The sequence below is a fragment of the Periophthalmus magnuspinnatus genome, chromosome 24 (assembly GCF_009829125.3).
Source record: "Periophthalmus magnuspinnatus isolate fPerMag1 chromosome 24, fPerMag1.2.pri, whole genome shotgun sequence".
NCBI classification, from domain to species: domain Eukaryota; kingdom Metazoa; phylum Chordata; class Actinopteri; order Gobiiformes; family Gobiidae; genus Periophthalmus; species Periophthalmus magnuspinnatus.
In genome coordinates this window covers 3,977,189-4,001,532 of record NC_047149.1, presented here as the reverse complement: position 1 = coordinate 4,001,532, position 24,344 = coordinate 3,977,189, and the positions used below count along the sequence as shown (strand labels likewise).

At 40.3% G+C, this 24,344-nt stretch overlaps 1 protein-coding gene across 5 annotated transcripts in view; it reads left to right on the top strand.

The window, feature by feature from the left end:
- LOC117392590 (rho-associated protein kinase 2-like) overlaps nucleotides 1-24,344 on the top strand; it is a 98,913-nt gene that overhangs the window by 17,653 nt on the left and 56,916 nt on the right. For all 5 annotated transcript variants that reach the window (XR_008649236.1, XM_055232217.1, XM_055232214.1 and 2 more), the window contains exons 3-9: nucleotides 3,900-3,981; nucleotides 6,764-6,864; nucleotides 9,823-9,960; nucleotides 10,308-10,568; nucleotides 12,423-12,567; nucleotides 14,580-14,718; nucleotides 20,381-20,472. Coding sequence is in view for 4 of the 5 variants with exons in the window: in XM_055232217.1 (XP_055088192.1) it covers nucleotides 3,900-3,981; nucleotides 6,764-6,864; nucleotides 9,823-9,960; nucleotides 10,308-10,568; nucleotides 12,423-12,567; nucleotides 14,580-14,718; nucleotides 20,381-20,472 (958 nt within the window). In the remaining variant the exon portion in view is untranslated. The remainder of the gene's footprint in view (nucleotides 1-3,899; nucleotides 3,982-6,763; nucleotides 6,865-9,822; nucleotides 9,961-10,307; nucleotides 10,569-12,422; nucleotides 12,568-14,579; nucleotides 14,719-20,380; nucleotides 20,473-24,344) is intronic.

The following is a 24,344-nucleotide window of genomic DNA, read 5'->3' as shown; positions in this document are numbered from 1 at the left end:
GGAGGGGGAGAGGAGGGAGAAAAGAGGAGAGTAGGGGGACAGGATGGGGGGAGGAGGAGGAGAGGAGAGGGAGAGGAGGGGGAGAGGAAGAGGAGAGGGAGAGGAGGGGGAGAGGAGGGAGAAAAGAGGAGAGTAGGGGGACAGGATGGGGGGAGGAGGAGGAGAGGAGAGGGAGAGGAGGAGGAGAGGAAGAGGACAGGGAGAGGAGGAGGAGAGGAGAGGGGAGGAGGGGGGGAGAGGAAGAGGAGAGAGAGAGAGGAAGGAGAGAGGAGAGGAGGAGGAGAGGGAGAAGAGGTGGAGAGGAGGCAGAGAGGAGGATGGAGGGTCTGCCACCTGCTTGTCTCCATGGAGATGATGCTTCCAGAATGTTCCAGTATGGCATTAAAGAAGATCTATTGTGCTTGTGTCTGTTATATAGTTATAATCAATAACACCTGTGGATCATTATGTCATCATTTGCTCATTTTAAATCACAATATTCATCTAAAACGGCGTAATAAAAAAAACAAGTTCGCTGACTTCTGTGTTAAAACTGGAGTAAAGTTGTTTGCACCTCCAGCACACGCTGCACATCACACTAGAGAGACACAGATTTGTTGCATTTGTACAAAAATGACTACACCCCACTGCTGAATGCTAAATCACCTGTGATGGAGTAAATGCTTGTTATATGTATATGCTGGTATATTCTGTGAAATATATGAATATATATGAATATATAATAAATGGACGTGAATTTTTAGAGCATTAAAAATTCATATCCCTATCTGTTATTTGGTCTATTGCTGGGGCTGACAACCGATATTTGCCTTTTAAAATCTATAGCAAGATTCGCAAATGTATTTAAGTTGGAGTAAAGATAAAAAATTTGCTTTTCACTTTTGAACAAAAAAAACCCAAAACGGGATATAAAGTAGTTTATTACATGTATAATGCTCTTCTATTTCTATGTTTACTCATTAGTCTGTTCAAAAAGGGCACTCAAGAGAGTGGTGCAGTATTAAAAATACCGGTATCGAATATCAATATCAGCCAATACAAAGCAAACAAGAAAAAAAGAAAAGAAAGAAAAATACTGTAAAGTAACTCCTCATATCTCCTCAGAGAGTAGCAGGTGGCGGACCCTGACAAATAAACAGGACTATGATGTTTGCCATAATGTTTGTCCTAAATAAAACCCCTCTGAGTCCCAGTGGTGCCCTTGGTCGGGTCTGACACCTGACCCTGTTGTTGTAAGCTGTTGTTGGAGCAGAGGGGTGTGGGTGCTGATTGGATGGGTGGCTCCATAAGGGACCCTGAGGTGGGGGTCTGTGTGTTGAATGTTTACAGTACTAGGGTGGGACAGGGTGTGTATATGGGTGGAGTGTGTGTGTGCAGATTTGGGAGTTTATGTTAGAATGATGTGTCCATGGGCGGCGGGGGGGGGGGGGGGGGGGGGGGGGGGGGGTGATGATGTGTTTGGCCATGGGCGGGGGGTTGTTGATGTGCGTCTCTATATTTGGGACGGGGGGATTGACTGTAGCCCTGTGATGTCAGCGTGCTGTTTTGTCTGCTCCTCTTCTGCCCATTGTGTTCTGCTCGCGCTCCGGACATGACTCTTGTGTTTACCAACTATAACGACTAGGGAGCAGTTTCCAGGCAGCAGCACAAAAATCCTCCACAGTATGGCATTAAACATATGTATCTCCATGAGGAATGTTCAGAAGTATGGTTTTAACTTTCTGTTTCCATGGAATCATTCAGGTGACATATGACTAGACCAGTGGTTCTTAACCTTGTTGGAGGTGCTGAACCCCACTAGTTTCATATGCACATTCACCGAACCCTTTTTTATTGAAAAATAAAATATGATTTTTTTCAAATTCAAGACATATGTATGTTTTACTGGTGCACAAGATGAACCGTGCATTAACATCACTGTGTTCAAAGAAAAAAAACAGTACAATGCATGAACTCACAACAAATTACATACATAACTTTTCACAAAGACATGACCTTTTTAATACTACCACACTGAAATGATTTAAATTTTAACCTTATGTATTATAATAATGAACTTATTGTATTTATGCTATTTATTATTTTTAACATTATAACACACACCGTAGCTCCGCAACCAATTGTGCTCTCATGTAAATTCAAACAGCATGTCAAAGCAGAGGCATGGGGCTGTTTAAATACGTTACTGTCATTACGGTAATGTGCTTCCGTGGTGCCTCGAAGATGACCAATCAGAGCGCAGTTGTCGCTGGGATCCTCCCAGTCAATGCCTGAGCATCACTCTGGCCGTGTCTCATACCGTGTCTCAATTCACCAAAGTGCACTTAAATACGCTGTTTGAACGGCGCATTTAAGTCGGGCGGGTACTTCGACAGGCACACCGAAGGGTGCATTTGTTGGGACAGGGGCGGCTTCTGGAGACGCTCGCAGTCCGCAAATCATATGAGTCGGGTGCGTGTCTTGACCTCCACCGAACCCCTGAGACTGACTCACCGAACCCCTTGGGTTCGATCGAACCCAGGTTAAGAACCACTGGACTAGAGACTGATATTTGCACTAGACACTGATTAAATCTCCAGGCCGATATTTTGTCTGGGCCAACCAGATACCTAAATAATACACATAAACCTTTATTTGAACACTTTAATGTGAAGAGGACACTGCACAAAACCTGACCAAACAGGGCTGGGAATGAGTTGTCATTTCAAATTATTGGATTTGGGGAAATAATATCGGCTCAAAAATATCAACATCAGTTACTTTGTATTCTGAATAATCAGTATCGCATCAGCCATGAAAAAAAAACATATCAGTCGATCTGTTTGTACAACCTCCAGAAAGTTACATACTGTACCTTCAAATGATTTACAGTGTAGGGCTACCATTGTTTCAGTAGTTGACTAGTAAGAATTTATTACAGTTGGTAGTAAAAATTCTTCTTCTTCTTCTTCTTCTTCTTCTTCTTCTTCTTCTTCTTCTTCTTCTTATTCTTATTCTTATTCTTATTCTTATTCTTATTCTTATTCTTATTATTATTATTATTCTTATTATTATTATTATTATTATTATTATTACTTTGTAGTATTTTTCTTTAAATTTTTTTATTATTACACTTTTTACTTTTTTTGGGGGTGACAATAGCTCAGTTGGTCGAGTGTTTGCACAGATCTTGACAGTTCAAATCCCTCTCTCGTCATAAACATCACTGGTTGAGTGGTGAGATTCACTGACCCACAGGTTGACGGTGCGATTCCAGTTCCCACAGATAAATACTGTTGTTGTGTCCCCGGGCAAGACACTTAACCCGCCTCGTCGTCATTTAATACCAGAACATTCAGACCGGTGAAGGGTATGTGTTGCAGTCTGTTCAGTCTCAGTGTGTTTATATACAGATGATGATTTACATTACCAAACTGGTCTGTGATTGTGTCAGGAGTTGTGTAGTTATGATTGTTCCAGTTAATCATTTCAGCCTTTTACAGTGGCAGTTTTAGTCACAGCTCAAAATAAATATTAGATAAAATAGCAAAGCGAGCTCTTCTTCTCACTAAATGCCCTTTACTCTGAATGTGAAAGTTTTTTTGCTCCTATTAATTGAAAACTAAACACCAAACTTTTCTCATGTTTGCTAAGACCCCTGTCCCCTTGCTCTTTTAATATTTGCATATTCCTTTAAAACATTGTATAAAACATCTAGAACTCTATGTGATGTCCACATGCTTTGCTTCAATACTTCATCCACATTTCTATCCCGCTTTTCTTGTGAAATGTCAAGGTTTGTACATGTTTATAAAAGAGATGAAGGCTCCATGTGATATAAACATGACCACTCTGCTGCAGTATGTGCTCTGTCCTCGTACACTGCAGTTAAATGTATCTTTTCTGTGTGTTTTCTCCAGGACTCCATCACAGCTCTGGCCCATGACCTCAACTACCCAGCTCTGCGAAAGAACAAGAACATCGAAGCCTTCCTCAATAGATGTGAGTGAGATGTAGTTGTACACTCCTCATCTACTTGTACACTCCTCATCTACTCGTACACTCTACATGTAGTTGTACCCCCTACATGTAGTAGTACACTCTACATCTACTCGTACACTCTACATCTACTCTTACACTCCTCATCTACTCGTGCACTCTTCATCTACTCGTACACTCCTCATCTACTCATACACTCTACTTGAGGTTGTACACCCAACATGTAGTTATACACTCTACTTCTACTCATACACTCTACATCAGGGGTGCTCAGACTTTTTCAGTATGTGAGCTACTTTTAAAATGATCGCGTCTGAAAGATCTACCACCTAATACAAAAATGTTAAACATATATTTATTTGTAAATGTATTATGAATTCTTACATGTACAGTGCATTTTGATGTACCTTGCACAACGTCATGAGATAATACTGCACAACACAACTGAACTTCTTACATGTTCATAATTACTTGAATGATGATTACTGCTCTGATGACTTGCACTGAATGGAATCAGTGAGGGATGCAGAGTTCGGGCAGTAGCTTCTGACAGCCAGGAGTAAAATTGCATTTTTCATTTGAAAGCGATAACAGAGCTAATCATGTTGATTACGGTTTTGTCTTTTTTTATAGCCATAAAAATCATGTTAAACGGAGTATCAGAATGTACTGCATTTTTTCACACAACTACTTCTATTTTACACATCCATCCGTATTTTTTCTTTGACGCATCGAATAAATGACTGGGAAAATCCCCGCAGCCCCGCGCTCTCATTCGTCACTTTCGAGGGACAACAGAGGCAGATTACCGTAATGAGGGTAAAATATTTAGATGTCTCCGCTTTGAGACGGCGTTTGAATTTACATGAGAGCACGACTAGTTGTGGAGTTATGCTGCTGGAAAGTCCGCAACCGCGCTCTATTGTAGGGTTAAGTTAACTCACGCTTGTTTATGCGTGTGCAGCGCCCATGATGTGACCTAGGGTCAGGTGTAATCTGACTGGTTGTCCTGTATATTAGTCATGTGACTGGATGGATGATGGGATGTGATCTACCCAAAATGCCTTCGCGATCGACTGGTAGATTGCGATCGACGTAATGAACACCCCTGCTCTACTTCCACTCGTACACTCTACATCTACTCGTACACTCTACATGAGGTTGTACACCCTACATCAGGGGTGTCCAAACTATGGCCAAAGGCGGCCCTCAGACCAATTTTTATTGGCCCTCAAGCCTTCAACTGAATTGGCCCAACTGATCATAATCAGTACTTTTTATGGCAAATTTGAGTAAAACTACCAATATAACCTAAATAACATCACATTGCATTGTCAGACAGATCTAATAATAATATTTTAAGCCTAATTTAAAGTATGTTAAATGCACCGATCTGAATTATCCACTGTATTGACTACTGGTCTGTGGCCCTCCATGTCAATTATATTTCACGATGTGGCCCTCGGTGAAAAGAGTTTGGCCACCCCTGCCCTACATGTAGTCGTACACTCTTCATCTACTCATACACTCTACTTGAGATTGTACACCCAACATGTAGCCATGCACTCTACTTGTACTTGTACACTCTTCATCTACTCGTACACACTACATGAGGTTGTACATTCTACATGTAGTCATACACTGTACATGTAATCGTACACTCTACGTGTAGTTGTACACTTGTAGCCTGTATGTGATGTAGGTTTATCAAAAAGTCAGGGAGGAAAAGCAGCGTTGAATTGGTAACAAACATAGGAACTTTCAGAGCAATGACGTCCTACAAGAGAATAAAGATTACTCAAACATGCATGAATCACTCCAAATACAACTTCAGAGAGTCAGTGAGAAGGAAATGACTAGAATATGGTGAAAAGCTCTGGAACGTTCATTTTGCAGAATAGGTCTCCATCATTTAAAGAGGGGGTATTATACAAAATTGACTTTTCTGAGCTGTCTACTATGTTATACCATTGCTCCCTCATCAAAAACATGTCTCCTGGGCACTGCAATGCTCCGCCCACAAGCCTACATCACCCATGCTCCAACACAATAATTCTCCATGGATATAAATAAAAGCATCATACAAAACAATACTCTACAACTTCACAAACCTGATGTGATGTGCTATAGTTTCATTAGCAAGATGCACACTGATTTTACACACAACTGATTTCATTTTCAAAACAATAAAAGGTGACGTGGTGATCTAAATATGTTATGTGCTACAGTTAATGCGCCACAGAAGTGTAATATCTCCTTTAATGAATAATAATGCACTGGATTTATTAACACGTTTCATGCCACACAGACAGTTTGCACTAGAGCAAAGCACTAACCAGACCCAGCCCTGCTTAGCTTCAGAGATCAGATCTACCAGGAATATAAACAGGTATGACCACATCTGTGCCTGCTGGTGGTAGAAAAGTGCTGTACCAATGTAACTAGATCATTTGTTTACATTTTGGCATTGTCGGTATGAGGATAGATAGTACAGAGTTACATCGATACAATTAGTGAGAGAGACGGTCTACTTGGGCTGTCAAAAGTATCGAAAATCAGATACTAAAACTAGAATCGAAACGAGCTATGCATTTGAGTATCGAAATTAAGTTTGAAAATTTTAATATTGTGGCAACACTGCTGTCTACAAAGTAAATCAAAATACTCTGAAACACGTTCTGAAATGCCTAGGATTCTTGGATCAGTTTAACAGTCCAGATTTCAGTCTTATCATCATAATAATCATACTTTAAGCTGTATTGTGCATATGTGTGTGTTTGGTCAGATGAGAAGGCTGTGTCACAGCTGAGGGAGCTCCATGTGAAGCTGGAGGACTTTGAGAAGGTCAAGCTGATCGGGAGAGGAGCCTATGGGGAGGTGCAACTGGTGAGACACAACACTATACACCCTACACCATATACAGCTGAAACCAGACCTTTACATACACTGTATACAAAGGCACATACGCTTTTTTTTCTCACTGTCTGACATGAGCTCAGACTAAACGTTTATTGTTTTAGGTCAGTTAGGATTAACAAAATTATTTCTATTTTCTGAATGACAGAATAATGAGAGAAAGATTCTTTTACACAATTTTTCATGAGTGTATGACTTGGATTTTCTTAAATAGTTTAAATGCTTTACTGTATGTAAACTTCTGACTAAATTGTACTTCCAAAAGTAGTTTTCAGACTTCATACTTTTACCCATACTCACCAGATTTTGCGCATTATGTAATATTTTGTTTTTCCAATTACATTCACTTCAAATTATGTATCAGATGTTACGTCCAATCAGTTTCTCTTAGTTACATTTACATTTACACTTGAGTAGTAGTTTCTTTACATCACTAGACCTACTTTGTACTTTTACTTGAGTTATATTATTTTGTCGTAACTATTACTTGAGTACAGTTACAGTAGGTGGCTACTCCACCACCTGTGATGATAATACATCTGATGCTTTGTGGACACTTGAACATCCTATACAACACAAACGACATACATACTCATTCAGGCGTGTTCTCTGACAAAGGTTTCAAATGTATCTGGACTATTTTTATTTGCACGGATCAGTTTTACAATTACACAATTTGTATATACTAGATTATTATTACTTATACTCTCTTAAAAGTACTTTCAGAACCTGTCACTGTGGCTTGTATGCAACACTGTCTCTTCTCTGCTCTTAACACACATACACACACGTGGTTTAACCCTTCACAACAAAAGTAGCGCACAGGTCAGCACACATTCCAGCACATGAAAGACGCACTGCGCATATGTACCAGCAGGGGGAGCTCTGCCTGCACCGCACATGCATTCAGAGCTGTATGTTTTAGATAATACAGAGTGAGAACTTACTAGCTTGAATACTTTTGCAGTAAGCTAACGTGGCTTCTTATCATGTGGGGCTTTTAGTGCCATGTTGGAGCAGGAGATAGGAGAGAGATAGTGTGTGTGATGGGGGGCAGGTCTGGGCACGCTCAGAAGAGGAGGGGTGGGGGACAGGGGTATGACTTTGTTTGGGCATGGTAATTATGAGGGAAAATAATAGGTTACTGCGACTCTTTGTGGTATTATTTAGGTGCTGTTGTCAGAGGTGGGCTGAGGTGAGGTGTTGTGTCTAAATGTTAAAACCTGCAGTTTTAAAAGGTTACTACAATCACAACTGAGCCTGTGTTGCCAGTTAAGTACAAATTTTAGGTATCTTTTAAGTGGGTAAGTTTTAAGTAGTGTGTATCTGTACTTTCTACTCCACTACATTTCTGAACAGGACTGAAAAGTAAAAGTATTTTTCTTTACTGTCTGAGACCTGCTGAAAATGCTGAGGGTTTAATTTTGATCTGAAAGGTTAAGAAAACTCCCGCACACTCCCTCAGGATAGAGCCCCTTCCGCTCCCCTTAAATAAGTTAACAGACTGCCCCCTTTAGAGTAATCAACCAGTCACAAGAGTGAAAAAACATACATTTACAATTTAGACTCCAATGTACCCGCAAAATGGTGCGTAATTCACTTTACATCAGTCTTTTGTGAGTTAAAACACATGGATAATGACAGAAAAGTGTAAAGATTATTATCACACTAAAAAGGTAATAGTTGTGTACCATAAATTTGATATTTTGTTAACAAAATAAGTGGCACCTCCAACAAGTTCACATAAACCTCCCTCAGAGCTCAGAGGGAGGGCAAACAAATAGTGCTCTTCATTAAAGCATCCTGTGAGGGTTTCATTTTAACACCTTCACAATTTGAGCAGATAAAAATAGCTAGAAAAAAAACAATTGATTCAGTTGCTTCTGTTGAATAAAATTGTATCAAACTCAGTTCATTTGAAGCTTTGTCAGATCTGGAAACCTGTGCAAAATACTCTTACTTTTTACTCATTAAGTACATTTTTAAACAGGCACTTTGTTTTACTTTTACTTAAGAAGAGTTTTTCATACATACATTTGCATTTTGCTCCTGTATGTTGTTTTACTTAAGTAACAAAAGTACTTCTGAGTATTTGTTCCACTACTGGTAATGATGATTCAGATCAGAAAGAGGCATTTTAGATTTAAACCAACTGGATTTCAGCTTTGAAAGTGGCAACACAAATGAGAAAGTCATGTGAGGCTCATTCTGCTTTCTGACGGGATAATCATCTTCCAAGTCACCAAATGGGGTGATTTGGAAAACGATTGTTATCACTATATTTGATTTGAATGGACGCAATGAACAAATCACAAAGGCTGCAGTTTCTGAAGTCCCATCCATGCATTTTCTTCCACTTATCCGGGGCCAGGTCGCGGGGGCAGCAGTCTAAGCAGGGACTCCCAGACTTCCCTCACCCCAGACACGTCCTCCAGCTCCTCCGGTGGGTCCCCAAGGTGTTCCCAGGCCAGTCGAGAGACATAGTCCCTCCAGCGTGTCCTGAGTCCCATCATTTCCTCCACAAACTAAATCTCCAAATCTCTTATTCCGCATCAAAACGTCCCTGTAGTTTAGATCTGTACAAACATGTTCTGAAATGTGATTCTTGTATTAGTTTGTCAGTTCAGTCTTTCAGTCTTTTTGTGAGTTCAGATGTCTTTTTGCCAGTTCTCTCATAATAACGCTCTGAGGTGTCAGAACACTCTTGAATCTCCATAGTTTTAACATTAGACTAACTGAGCATTCTCTGAGATGTGACGGCCCAATACAAGCTTTAGTAATACATATAGAGCATTTGTAATATATCCTGTAGTTCCCTTATCCTGCAGGTGTGTGACAGGGCCTCTCAGAAGCTCTATATGATACACAACTACAGTACATGCACTATAGTATTTGTAGTATTTGCTCATATTCCTTCTTTTCCTGCAGGTTCGTCACAAGGCCTCTCAGAAGGTCTATGCCATGAAGCAGCTGAGTAAGTTTGAGATGATTAAACGTTCAGACTCTGCGTTCTTCTGGGAGGAGAGACACATCATGGCCTTCTCCAACAGCCCCTGGATCGTACAGGTCTGCACACATTACACAGATCACATGGTACAGGTGTGCACACAGTACACAGATCACATGGTACAGGTCTGCACACATTACACAGATCACATGGTACAGGTCTGCACACAGTACACAGATCACATCACAGTATGGTAAAGTATGTTCTAACAATTTGGGATCAGAAAATGTTAAAAAATGTCCAAACTGCACACTACCTGACAATTTTCTGTAGTGTTTTGATTCAAAGTGAAACTATGAATACATTAAAACACCATATACACAGTGTAGTACCGAAAAAGTATATGTAGTGACTAATACACTATAATTTATTGCAGTAGTCTCACACATTTCTGTTGTGTCCGTAGTTGTGCTGTGCGTTCCAAGACGAGCGGCACCTGTACATGGTGATGGAGTTCATGCCCGGAGGAGACGTGGTCACCCTCACCATGAACTACGACTTGCCGGAGGCGTGGGCGCGCTTCTACACCGCGGAGCTGGTCCTCGCCCTGGACGCCATCCACTCCATGGGCTTCATCCACAGAGACGTGAAGCCCGACAACATGCTGCTGGACCAGAGCGGGCACCTCAAACTGGCGGACTTTGGCACCTGTATGAAGATGGACCAGGTGAGATGAGGGGCAGGAGTGTGGGTGGTCACATTTACAAAGGTGACAGTAAAAACATGCAGCCTGTGGTTTTAGTGCAGTGCTGTTCAGTGGTAAAAAGTAACACAGTACAAAAGTAAAAGTACTGGAGTTAAGAGTTGGAGTTAAGTTGGAGTCTGTACTGCACTTAAGGCACTGCACTTCTCGATTATTTTCTGTTATGATCCCCCTATGAAGAAGAAATTTTGCGCCCTCCCACTCTCTGCCACAACTATAACAGTGCAATTTGTCTATAAAATTGTACTACGTAAGTATTTCATAACAATAAAACAAAACAAAAAAAGAAATATAGATCAAAATTATTTTAATAACATTGTTTTTTTTAAATCTAACAGAAGATATTCATTAAAAAAAATCATAAAAAAAAAATATATATACACATTTTTTAACCAACTGATTGATCCATTTGATACTGAAAAAATAAATGAAAATATAATCTATTTATTTGGCTTCATGCTGTCTGCTGCCAACAGGTCTTTCCTCATCTCCCACCGTAGTCACAGTGAAGCCGAGTGCTACATAAACTTCGTCATACTTCCTTGTCTTATCTTTCGGGTGACTTTTGTTTATCTCATTTCCTCCGTCATCTTTCTTTTCTCTCTTCTTTGTTCACTGCTCTGTGTTCACGATCTGTTAACTATCTCCTGCTCTTTGCTGTGTACGCGTGCAAACCCTGCACCACAGAGCTAACACTACCTGCGCACACTCTGGCAATGAGAGCGCTACTGCCACCTACTGCAGTGGATATGAAATTACACTTTATTCTAGTACGGCAAAAGAAAAGCATGTTCCCCGGGGTCATATGTGCCCCCCCCAGCATCGCACTGCCCCACTATTTGACAAGGGCTGACTTAAGAGGAGACACCACAGGTAAGACTCAATTCAACCCAAACTCGAGGCAGGTGAAGTGTCTTGGTCAAGGACAGTTTGCACTAAAGTCATTGCCGCCTCATCGTAGCTCCTGGTATTCCCCGCAGTCTCCCATCCCAGTACTAACCAGGTCTAACTCTGCTTAGCTTCAGAAATCAGGCATTTTAAATAGTAAAATGTATTATTATTATTATTTTATCAAGTGAAGTTTAAAAGTACACTAGGATGAAGGATTAGATTTTGATAATTTGGTATCGAATCCTTTTTTGAAGCTGCATATTACATGTGCAAGGTGAAACGTTTACTGAGTTTTAAGGAAATAAGTGCCATTTTGATCCCTCCACTCGTCTCGGTTAATATTGAGTGTCACCAGATGCTTAAAGTCAAAGTATCAGTATCAGTTTCAGTATTGGAAGTGAAAAAGCTGGATCCCTGATAGTACTGTTCTGTATCATGACCTCAGTGTAATACTATCAGAGGACTTTGCTCTAGTGCACCCCCTAGTGTTTTGTTTAGTTTTGGGTTTTTTTTTTTTTTGGTTTTTTTGTATGTAATGTAACAAAACAAACAAAGAAATAGAACAAGTGATCAACTGTCCACTTTTCCTATTAATCCTCACATTTTGCTCTGTAAGTTTTATTTTTTAATGGCCTTTTTGAAGCTGACAAGAACATTTTAATCAAATAACAGGTGTTTTTTTTTTGTTTTTGTAATGCTTGTCTCTGTTATATGACCTAAGTATAGGTTATAGTTTTTTGTTTTTTTTTTGCATTTCTTTAACGACTTGCTGCATCGCCAAAAAACACAAGTCAAACACACATCACACAGTCTCCGGCAGAGTTGACGTCAGTGATAAAGTACTATTACTATCTAATGCTTTTGATGAGGAGTTTTTGTCAGTATAACATTTTTTACTAAACTTAACCCTCCTGTGTTGTGTTGCAGTCGGGCCTGGTGCACTGTGACACGGCCGTGGGCACTCCTGACTACATCTCCCCCGAGGTGCTGCAGTCTCAGGGGGGAGACGGCCTGTACGGGAGGGAGTGTGACTGGTGGGCCGTGGGGGTCTTCCTGTATGAGCTGCTGGTCGGTGCGTACCCTCCGCTCTCTTTTTGTGCCCTGTATGAAGAAAACAAAACAATACAGTGCACTGGCTTCTGTCACTCTCATGAGCTCATGTGTTTTGCATGAGGCTGTTGTATAATAGTGTCGCCAGGGCAGGGGTCCAGTCGCAATCATGGTCAAGTTAATGGATGTTAGATGTGTTGCTATGGACACGGTGATTACCCAAAAGGCTCTGTGTACAACAGTACCCAGCTAGTTACGGGCAGAGGGACAGTTGGAGCGTACATTTACATTCTTTTTCTTTATCTCTTCATATTTCTTTATATTTCTTTATACAGGTTGGGGGTTCAAAAATACAATACAAATAAAAAACTATCAAAACAAATAAGTATATAAGTCCATATAAACATTAAAAACAGGAGCAGGTGTAAGCATAAAAGTTTGTTGCCAGATTATTAAATTGCGATTGTGTCACCAATGTATACAATTTTGCTTTTCCTTTACTGTAATTTAATTTGTTATTTTTTATAAATGAGGAGTTTTTGCACAGGCACATCTTTGTGTGTCAGTGCTATGCTAATGCTAATGTTTGAGCCTAATAAATATTTAAATAACACCACAGACTAAAATAATCTACGCCTAAAATAATCAGTCATCTTTACTATATTAAATTTTTGTTGTTATGTTAATGTTTTAATCAATGTTAGCATTAGCATTAGCGCCGACACACAAAGATGTCCCTGTGTAAACAAACAGTCCTCCAGTGAAGTTTTCCTCTCATTAGTTTAACATGTTTCAGTGAAGTCCCTGTGCACTGCCTGATGTCTGGACTGATTGGTTTTATGTTTAGTCACAAGTCTTATGTGAAACTGAATGCATTAGAAAAATATTAAAATTGGCTAATTCTGAGTCTTTTGATATTATTTAGACTTCATTTTTACATTGAGTGGTCCCAGATACACTGGAAAAGCATCCAACATATAATCAAGACAGCACCACACTGGGTGAATACTGCATTATATTCAGGTCATGGCAACATAAAGAGCTGTTTAGGAACAAAAAAATATTATACAGTAGCACAACAACTTAAGCATGCCCAGCTCTCGAATATAAACCTGTTAATATAGACTATAGTGTGACCATTGTATATAAACATGTTCATATACTATAGTGTAACCATTGTATATAAAAATGTTCATCTACTATAGTGCACCTTGTATACAAACCTGTTAATATATACTATAGTGCAGAGGTCACCAACCTTTTTTAACCTGAGAGCTACTTTATGGGCACTGAGTCATACGAAGGGCTACCAGTTTGAGACGCTCTTCTGAAATAACACTTTTGCTCAGTTTGCCTTAATTAATGATTTCTCAAAATAATTATCAACAATAAGCAAGGAGGGAAACAGATATCAGTATTCAGCACTTTAACTTTACTAATCTTAGTAACTGTTAAATTTCCAGATGACACTTCACTACATCTCATAGGAAAAGTGTCCCATTTTCACTATCCACTGACAAACTTTTTTAACAAAACATAAATAATATACATTGCACCATGTTTCATAAAGTTATCAATTATGTAATGTTAAAGAAAAATAAGCTTACATATTTTTAAATAAATCTCGGTTGCTTAACTTATCTAAACTTCAGGTATAATGAACATATGTTTAAGGTATTGTCATTTTTAAATCTATATAAACGCAAGGGTGATTAAAAAAAATAGCAACAGAATAAAATTAAATTTTAGATGCAGCTCATTAGTGAGCTGTGCTATTTTTAGAACCGATCTGCGGGCGACTCATGTGGGGCTTGGGGGCGACATGGCGCCCGCGGGTACAGTGTTGGTGACCCCTGCTATAGTGTGACCATTGTATATAAACATATATTACACTATAATAGTACACTATAATACATATATTGTAGTGTACTCTTGTATATAAACCTGCTGATATACTGTAGTGTACTCTTGTATATAAACATGTTCATATATTATAGTGCACCTTGTACATAAACCTGTTCCATCGTGTCACAGGTGAGACTCCGTTCTACGCTGAGTCTCTGGTCGGGACGTACGGTAAAATCATGAGCCATAAGAACTCTCTGTGTTTCCCTGACGATGTGGAGATGTCTGCAGAGGCCAAGCAGCTCATCTGTGCCTTCCTCACAGAGAGGTGAGTGTACACACACATGTTAGGCAGACAGATACCACACGAACAAATAGTTTACTAAGAATGATTCAGGCATAATAAGTACGTCACTAATGTGTTACAGTCAAGATTTAAGGTTCTTCATGTATTTGAGCAGAATATTTCTTGCCCCAATACAGATGTATGATATACTATATGCTGTGTACTATTAGACGCAAGAGGCATTTTATTTTACAATAATTAATCAGGATGTATGCATCAGCATGCTAGTTGTTGTGAGCTTTACCATGACAGCAAAACTCCACTCTGTTCTCTGAGAGTTGTGAAGCTTATTGTAATTCTACTACAACTACTGTGACTGGTACTGCTACTACTACAGGTAGGCTACTTTATGAAGGGCAACTTGTATTCAAACAGATTAACAATGTATGCTCCTTGAGGAAATATATTTAATAAGAGATATTTTGGAATATTGAGATATTTATCTTTTTATTTAAAGGAGCTGTACTTTTTACTGTCTTAAAAACATAAATAACAGAAGTAATTTGTTTTAAACAGTTTGCAGTGGTCCAAAGTTATTCCTCACTGACCTTGTGCATTCAGAGCACCCTAATTATTCACCATGATGAGTTCATGAGCTCTTTTCTCAACTCTGAGACTATAGTGGAGTTTGGTTGTCACAATAAAGCTAACTACAGCTAGCATGCTAACGCTGCACTTCCTCGGACAATAAAGCACTTTATAATTAGACGCAGACAGTGTACAGTGGACTTTGAGAGCTGCTTATACAATATATCTGTACTGGGACATATTTTGCTTATATATATGGGGACAATTAGGTATGAGATCAATATTTCTTAATTATATTTTGGAATATTGAGGATATTGGATATTTTTGGTATCTTTTTATTTAAATATATTCAATAAAGAAACATGAATTGCTTGTGCATTGTATATCTCAAATTCAGTTTTTATTCTGTTCATGCCTTTATCTTTTTTGTTTGGGGTATTACCATAGACAGTATAAAGAAGTGGACTAAGCGAGTGTGACGTCACCCACAGTGTTCGGCTCCACAATAACCACACAATAGCAAAGTAAAAACACCAGGATCATGTAGAGCGGGTTAATACAAACATTTAAGACTAAAATGACGAGTCTGACAGCAGCAGTTATAGAGAGAGGGACCACAGTTTTTCAGTAGAAAGTAAAGCCCAGGCTCACTTCGTATTTGGAATGTGGCGGCTAGCAGGTTAGCTATGTCCATTTATATATACAGTCTATGGGAATTACATGTCTTAACTTTGAAATAGGGACCTTGAAATAAGAAGTGAGTGTGATTCTGAACAGTTTCAACTCTCTGCTCTTCTAAAATGAAGCTGAGCGTACTATACAACATCATTACATGTATTTACTGACCGCTTTGGCGTCTCTTCTGTTTGATTATAGCTTCATGAAGGAATGCAACTCACTCCTAACACTTAAACCCAATATATTTAAACTCATGTAAGTGATTGTAACTGTGCTGCTACTACACAAGTATGCAGAGTATTCGTCAGATGCAGTATTTTTATCCTCCGATGCGCAGTACCTCGTATTTATGGCAGCTCGGCTTTGTTTGTGGCCTTAGCTCCAAATTGCAGTGGCCGCTCTTTGCTGTGTGAAGAACATGTCGCCCAAGTCTGGCTCCCATGTATTTATATATCGCACTACGGACTGTGGAAAAGACAGAGCGGAAGAACAGGAACCGCATCTGGACAGAGCTGTGCATGTTAAAGAACTAAACTATATCAATTTTGCCACTAAACTGTGTATTTGGTGTTTTAATAGAATTATCTACTGTTCCTAGTCCTTTTTTTGTCCATTTTTGTGCAAATTAGGTACAGCTTTCTGGTAAACAAGGCTGCCTCCAGTGGCTGCTGTGATTTCAAGTACTACGTGACATCACACAGGACTGCCCTGATTACAGACAGGTGTTTCTGATTACAAACACCTGGAGGGGCGGAGTTTGACGTGGGGACATCTGTTAGACCAATCACATTGTTCCTCAAATGTGCATATCCTGCCCCTCCTCTCCCCTCACTCTCGCCTGTAGTCCTCCAGACCCCACCCCTCCTCCCCCCTAATTCTCCACTTTAGTCCTCCAGGCCCCGCCCCACCTCCCGCTAACTCTCCCCTTTAGTCTTCCAGACCTCGCCCCCTCCTCCCGCTTACCCTTCCTTTTAGTCCTCCAGACCCCGTCCCCTCGTCCCCCTCACTCTCTCCTTTAGTCCTCCAGACCCCGTCCCCTCCACCTGCTTACTCTCCCTTTTAGTCCTCCAGGCCCCGCCCCTCGTCCCCCTCACTCTCCCCTTTAGTCCTCCAGACCCCTCCCCGTCCTCCCGCTTACTCTTTGCTTTAGTCCTCCAGATCCTCCCCTCCTCCTCCTTCAATGTCCCCTTTAGTCCTGCAGACTCCGCCCCTCCTCCCCTCTTACTCTCCCCTTTAGTCCTCCAGACCCCGTCCTGTGTAGCAGCTCTATCTAAAATGCGGTTGTGAGTTTAGTCACACTTTTAAAGGGCTATATTCCACAAAATTGACTTTTCAGAGCTTTTAGCCACATTATAATCATTTCCCCTTCTAATTTAAGGATAATCTTTATTCTCCTGTATTCAAGACATCAGTGGACTTGTTTGCAATTTAAAATATCCAAATTATAACACAACGATCCCCGGGCGTCATAGATCATAACTCTACAGCAGACACAAGCACACGGAGCATCTGTCTGTTAGCGACATGTTGAAAATGATCTCTGGCTGCTTCTTACGTGCACACAGACCTGAGTTTAGTTTTATTCTACACTAGTCCAGTATACTTTGTGTGATTCTGTTTAAATTTTAAATCCCCTTCCATCTTAGGCGCTACAGTGTACACAGGTCCATGTGACTGCACTTCCTGTTGACATTATAAGCCCCGCCCCCGCCCCTCTGACACACTGGCTCCATTCTCCTGCACAGAGACCCTTTCACTTTCTCGCCTTCTCTCTCTTTTCCTCTCGTCTCTCTCGCGCCTTCTCTTTACTTTCTCTCACCCAGCCTGTTTACTTTCTTTGACCACAGTTTTTTTAAGAACAGTGTTTTTAGCACACACACGCTCTGTCTGTCTCTTTCCTTTCTCTCTTCTCTCTCTCTGTTTCAGCCTGTTTACTCTGTTTAGCCACAGTGTTTCAGCACACACATACTCTCTCTCTCTCCTCTCTTCTCCCTCTTTCTTCTTTCTGTCTAACCTGTTTACTCTCTTTGACCCCAGTGTTTTTGGGCGCACTCATCCTCTTCCTCCCCCTCCCTCTCTTCTCTCTCTCCAGTGTTTGTTCTCTTCCCTGTACATCTCATGTCTCTGTCTCTGCTCCATCACTGTCCTCTGTTCTATGTGCACTTTTGATTCTATTTTAAAACACTCTTCTCTTTCTCTCACATATGTTTTGGATTAATCTAAAAAGTACAAATCATCAACATCCTAAAAAAGTTCCACTCCATTGTCTGTAAACATTGTCCGGAAGGAAAGGCTGATGCGCTGTTAGCATGCTAGTTGCTGTTAGCTTTACAGTCATAGCAAAACTCTCTCTCTTTATCCAAATGTGTGCGCAAATACACTGCTCTCTGTAGTACACTCAAACACACTACTCACTGTAGTACACTCAAACACACTACTCTCTGTAGTACACTCAAACACACTACTCACTGTAGTACACTCAAACACACTACTCTCTGTAGTACACTCAAACACACTACTCACTGTAGTACACTCAAACACACTACTCTCTGTAGTACACTCAAACACACTACTCTCTGTAGTACACTCAAACACGCTGCTCTCTGTAGTACACTCAAACACACTGTACTCTGTAGTACACTCAAACACACTACTCACTGTAGTACACTCAAACACGCTGCCCTCTGTAGTACTGCTCTCTGTAGTACACTCAAACACACTGCTCTCTGTAGTACACTCAAACACACTGCTCTCTGTAGTACACTCGAACACACTGCACTCTGTAGTACACTCAAACACGCTGCACTCTGTAGTACACTCGAACACACTGCACTCTGTAGTACACTCAAACACACTGCTCTCTGTAGTACACTCAAACACGCTGCACTCTGTAGTACACTCAAACACACTGCTCTCTGTAGTACACTCAAACACGCTGCACTCTGTAGTACACTCAAACACGCTGCACTCTGTAGTACACTCAAACACGCTGCACTCTGTAGTACACTCAAACACGCTGCACTCTGTAGTACACTCAAACACACTGCACTCTGTAGTACACTCAAACACGCTGCACTCTGTAGTACACTCAAACACGCTGCACTCTGTAGTACACTCAAACACACTGCACTCTGTAGTACTCCAACACTGTGAGGAGAGTATGAGCTCACATGTACAGCCTTTTTCCATGTCTACACAACTCTGCGCTCTCTCTCTCTCTCCCTTTCCCTCTCTGTCTCTTTCTCACTCACTCATTCACCTCTCTCATGCACCTTTCTCTCCCTCTCTCCCTCCCTCTCTTCCTGGGCTCTGACACAGGAGTCTGTGGCCAAACTCCAGCTCATTTAATTTAGTCACACAGGTCTTTAAATCACTGCTCCTCTCTCCTCCACCTTTATTCTGTGTTGTATTTTTCTCTCTCTCCCTTGACTTTTATTTCCTGCCCTTTCTCTCTCCTCCTTATCACTTCTTTTACCTTTTTTGTCTTTCCCTCGACTCCCCATCTCTCTGCCCCCCCCTCTCCCCCCCCCCCTCTCTCTCCCTCTCAATTCCTATTTCTCTTATCTCTCACTCCCCTTCCCTCTTCTCTCTACCTCCCCTCACTCACTCACTCCACTCTCTCTTCTTTCCCTCTTACTTACTCCTTCTCCCCCCTCCCTCTCTCTTCTTTTCCTCTCTCTCTCACTTCTTCCACTCCATCTCTCCCTCTTACTTACTTCCCCCCTCTCCCCCCCCCCTTCTTTCTGCCTCCCTCCCTCTCTTTTCTCCCCCTCCCTCTCTCCTCTTTCCCTCTCTCCCTCTCTCTCTTCTACCCCTCCCTGCCTCTCTCTTCTTTCCCTCCTCTCTCCCTCTTACTTTTGCCCCCACACTCCTCTTCTCCCTCTTCTTTCCCTCTCTCTCTTCTTTCCCTTATCTTTAACCTCTCTACCTCTCTCTTCTTTGCCTCATCTTTCCCTCCTCTCTACCTCTCTCTCTTCTTTCCCTCTTCTCTCTCTCTTACGTACCCCCTCTCTCTTTCTTCTCCCTCCCTCCCTCCCTCCCTCTCTCTCTTCTCTCTCTCTCCTTTCCCTCCTCCCTCCCTCTCTTCTCTTCCTTCCCTCTCTCTCTTCTTTCCCTCCTCTCTCTCTCTTGGCGGGGTCTGGAATGTCCCACACGGCGGCGGAGCACACTTGGACCAGCCTGACCACACCCCTCTCTCTGACCGCAGGCTCCGGGATACACTCACGCTTGTGTTCACTCTTCAGGAGCCACAGGAGCGCTCTCACTCTCTGTACACTCCAGCCTACTGGGACTACGCTTTTATGTCACAGGATTTACATTATAAGCATTTTCAACTCGGCCCTATCCCGCAATAAGAGGAGTTAGGACTGTTTTTAACTACTAAATATAAATTATAGTATTTTTATTTTTGTTTTTTGGTTTGGTCGCTGTGTCCAGGGAAGTGCGTCTAGGTCGGACCGGAGTGGACGAAGTGAAAAAGCATCCATTCTTCAAAAACGAGCAGTGGACTTTTGACAACATCCGAGGGAGTGAGTCATTTTTTAAATTTACTTTTTAAAAAGTTCTTTATTACACAAAATTGTCTCTTGTAGCTTTAAGCCATGTTCTAATGCTGTTACCTCCTCAAAAACAGACCTGGAGTTGTGTTTTGTTTCATTCACACATGTTTCAGTAACACTTTATTATTAGTCTGTTACATCTCCTAAGCTGAAAATGCTCTGCTCCACCTTGTGATGTCATGAAGTGGTAGTTTTCAATTTAACAGCTCCTTTTACCTTTAGTTCAGTAGAGACTGGCAATTGCACAGCTGAAATTATTCAAATGATTCTAGTAAAAATGTATGGAATTTAAAAACACAGTGGAGCACTTCCTGTATTACCACATGATGACATCACAAGATGGAACAGAGTGTTTTCTGTTTTCTGAAGAACTCATCCTAAATATGCAGGGTTTGTGTGTTAAACATGTGTGCTTTAAAGGTGCACTGTGTAACTTTTCTGATAGAGGGTCTGCTACCTGCTTGTCTCCATGGTGATAGATGAGTTCATTTATCTTTATTTAAACAGGGAGAGCCCAGTTAAGTTAAGGTTGAGTAAAATAATAAAGTAAATACTGTGGAACATTCAAGGCAAAGCAGCATCTCCTCGGAGACAAGCCAGCGATGCCACCAGACCAAGTTATAGGTCAGATCTGTGGAGAGGCGATCTCACTCACAATAAGAATGCATGAGAATGTTTTTTCATGGTATTTTGGAATAATAAAAATACCTGAAATTCAGAAAATGCAGAAAATTTGTAAAATGCCATAATTTGGAATATTACAGGCAAAGCAATGACATAACCATTGAAAGGAGCAGGTGGCAGACCCCCCACCTGAAACGTTACATAGTGCATCTTTAAGCACAGAATTGTGAATGAAATTAAATAAAACATTTCCAATAAAAACTACAACTACACAAAACTACACAAAAACAACACAACTACACTACTACAACTACTGTCACGACACACTACTACAACTACTGTCACGACACACTACTACAACTACTGTCACGACACACTACTACAACTACTGTCACGACACACTACTACAACTACTGTCACGACGCACTACTACAACTACAGTCACGACACACTACTACAACTACAGTCACGACACACTACTACAACTACTGTCACGACACACTACTACAACTACTGTCACGACACACTACTACAACTACAGTCACGACACACTACTACAACTACAGTCACGACACACTACTACAACTACAGTCACGACACACTACTACAACTACAGTCACGACACACTACTACAACTACAGTCACGACACACTACTACAACTATTGTCATGTAGTGTTAAAAATGACATTGGAAAACATACTCTTATACTCTCATATTCTTACCAAGAGCACGGTCAGCCTAAATATTGTCTCTTTTAATTTTCTAATCTGAGTTATTTATTTATTTTTGAATTTATTTTTTATGTATTTATTTATTTAGTCTGTGTACACATGTGTATGAATGTGTGTGTGTGAATGAGTGTGTGGTTCTTTGATGTAAAGTGCTTTCAGTGTCTTGAAGGTAGAAAAGCGCTGTATAAAAATGTGACCATTTAACTTTTAAAATTGTTTTAAAATGTATTTATTTTTGTATTTTATTTTTGTATTATTTTTATTTCATTTTTTTATGTATTTTTAGTTCTTTATGTTACTTATTCATTTATTTATTACAGGTATTATTACATAATAATAATAATAATAATAATAATAATAATAATAATAATAATAATAATAATAATACAATGTGCTGGAAGAGCCTACCATATGCATATTAATCAATATTTATTTATATTTAGAGAGATTTAACAAAATTCAACTCACAATATGGCTTTTAGCTTTGTATTTATTATTTAGGCTAATACCACTTTAATGAGCCTAAAGTCTGAAGAAAGACTTGATTCAAAAAAATAGTTCTTCCTTCTCACTTCTCACTTGGAATGTTCGTGCATGTTTGAGCAATTTTTACTGCTTATTTTCAAGATGCCATTTTGCTAATCAACCCCCTTTTTCACCGCTACCAGCACACACCCACTGTGACGTACTGACTTTCTTCTCCAGTTTTAGTTTCTTAATTGGTGATGAATAGGATTTGTAGGTTTCAGCAGCACCGAGCAGTCAATTTTCATACTTTTAAAAAATATATATGATTGGCGTAAATAGGAATTGGCGCCCATGGAGTTTAATAGTGTAAATTTCCCATTCCCATTTTCTCATAAACTTTTAACAAAAAAATAAAATAAAATGACATTACAAATTTGCAAGCTTGCTCAGAGTAATCAGCTAAGCGGTAACTAATGGCCACAAGCACTATATTTGTACTAAAATCTGTTTCTGAAACTTTATAAACTGTGAAGATATTAAAACATTTGGCAGACTCATGCAATTTAAATGTCTTTTTTGGTCTTGAAACAACCACATTATGGATATTAGTTAGCACATAGCTGGTTAGCCTCTGCGATGTCTTTGTACTTAATATTTGAATTTTGAATGGAAAATTTACTTCCAGAACCTGAGCTGTTCTGTCACTGTTGAGCTCCATTGAGCTCCAACAATTTTCCAACCCAGATGTCAGTGGAAGTGTTTATTTTAGATAAATATTCCAATTTAAAATTTTCAAATTAGAGCATAATGATCCTCGGGTGTCATTGATTATAACTATACAGCAGACAAAGCTCCTTCTTTTTAACACTCCAACTATTAAGTGGTTACTAAGTTTTTATAATCTGCTTCCTTTTAGAATCCACTCTTCACTGTGATTGGTCAAACACAACTGTCACTCAAACCAGAGCACGACAGAGGCAGCTTTACACCACTGGAACAACTATGAATATTTACCATGTCCACTTTCCCTTTGAGCTCCCCCACACCTCTGTAGTTTTAACTGTGTGAGCCTGTTTGTCTGTGAGGAAGGAGGCAGGTCCTAGAGGAAGTGTGGCCTAAAAAGGAGCCCTGTGTGTGGGTACGGCTCCACACAGACGCCCTCTCTCTCTGGAGCTCAGGTGGATCTGATTAAAACAACAGAGAAAGTGCCCAATGTGAGGGGGCTGCAGTGTGCAACCCGAGCACCGCTGCACCCCCTTACCCCCGGCTACGGCCTGACTGGCTGTACAGAGGAAGTGGACTGGTACGGTTTGGAATGGATTTCATTTGAAGGTGTAGAGCTGGTATTGATTTTTTTTTTTTTTTTTCATTATCCCAAAAAACAATAATCTGATCATATTTAGCATAAAACTAATGACCACAACATTTGATTTAACTGATTATAATTTAATATGATTGACTGAAAATAATCACGTGACAGGACATTAGTGACCACGTGGATGTCCTCAGTCATGTGTTTCTAAACTCTTAAAGCAGCACTATGTGAGATTGCTGGTGGCAGGCAAGCAACCGACATGTTTCCATGGAGATACAATGTTATAAACATTCTCCATGGAGATAGATCAGTTTTATGCCATTCTTTGGAATGTTCAAGGCAAAGAAAGAACTTCTCTGTTGAGACAAACAGGTGGCGAGCCCTTTACCAAGAAAGTTACAGGTCAGAGTCTGTGGAGAGACAATCCATGCAGGAACGACACATGTTTCTTCAAGGTTCAAGTACAGAAAAACCTCCAATGAAGTAAATGGTTTTTTTTCAGTCATAAACCACTCTGTGTTTGTCCAGTGCAACAAGACAGACACAGCACACTTCAGGCATGTACAGACATGTAAACAATCAAATATGTAAACAAACAGACATGTAAACAAACTGTTTACATATCTGTATGTTTACATGCCTGTTTGTTTACATGTTAGAGTTTGTAAACAAACAGGCAAACATGTAAACACAGACATGTACA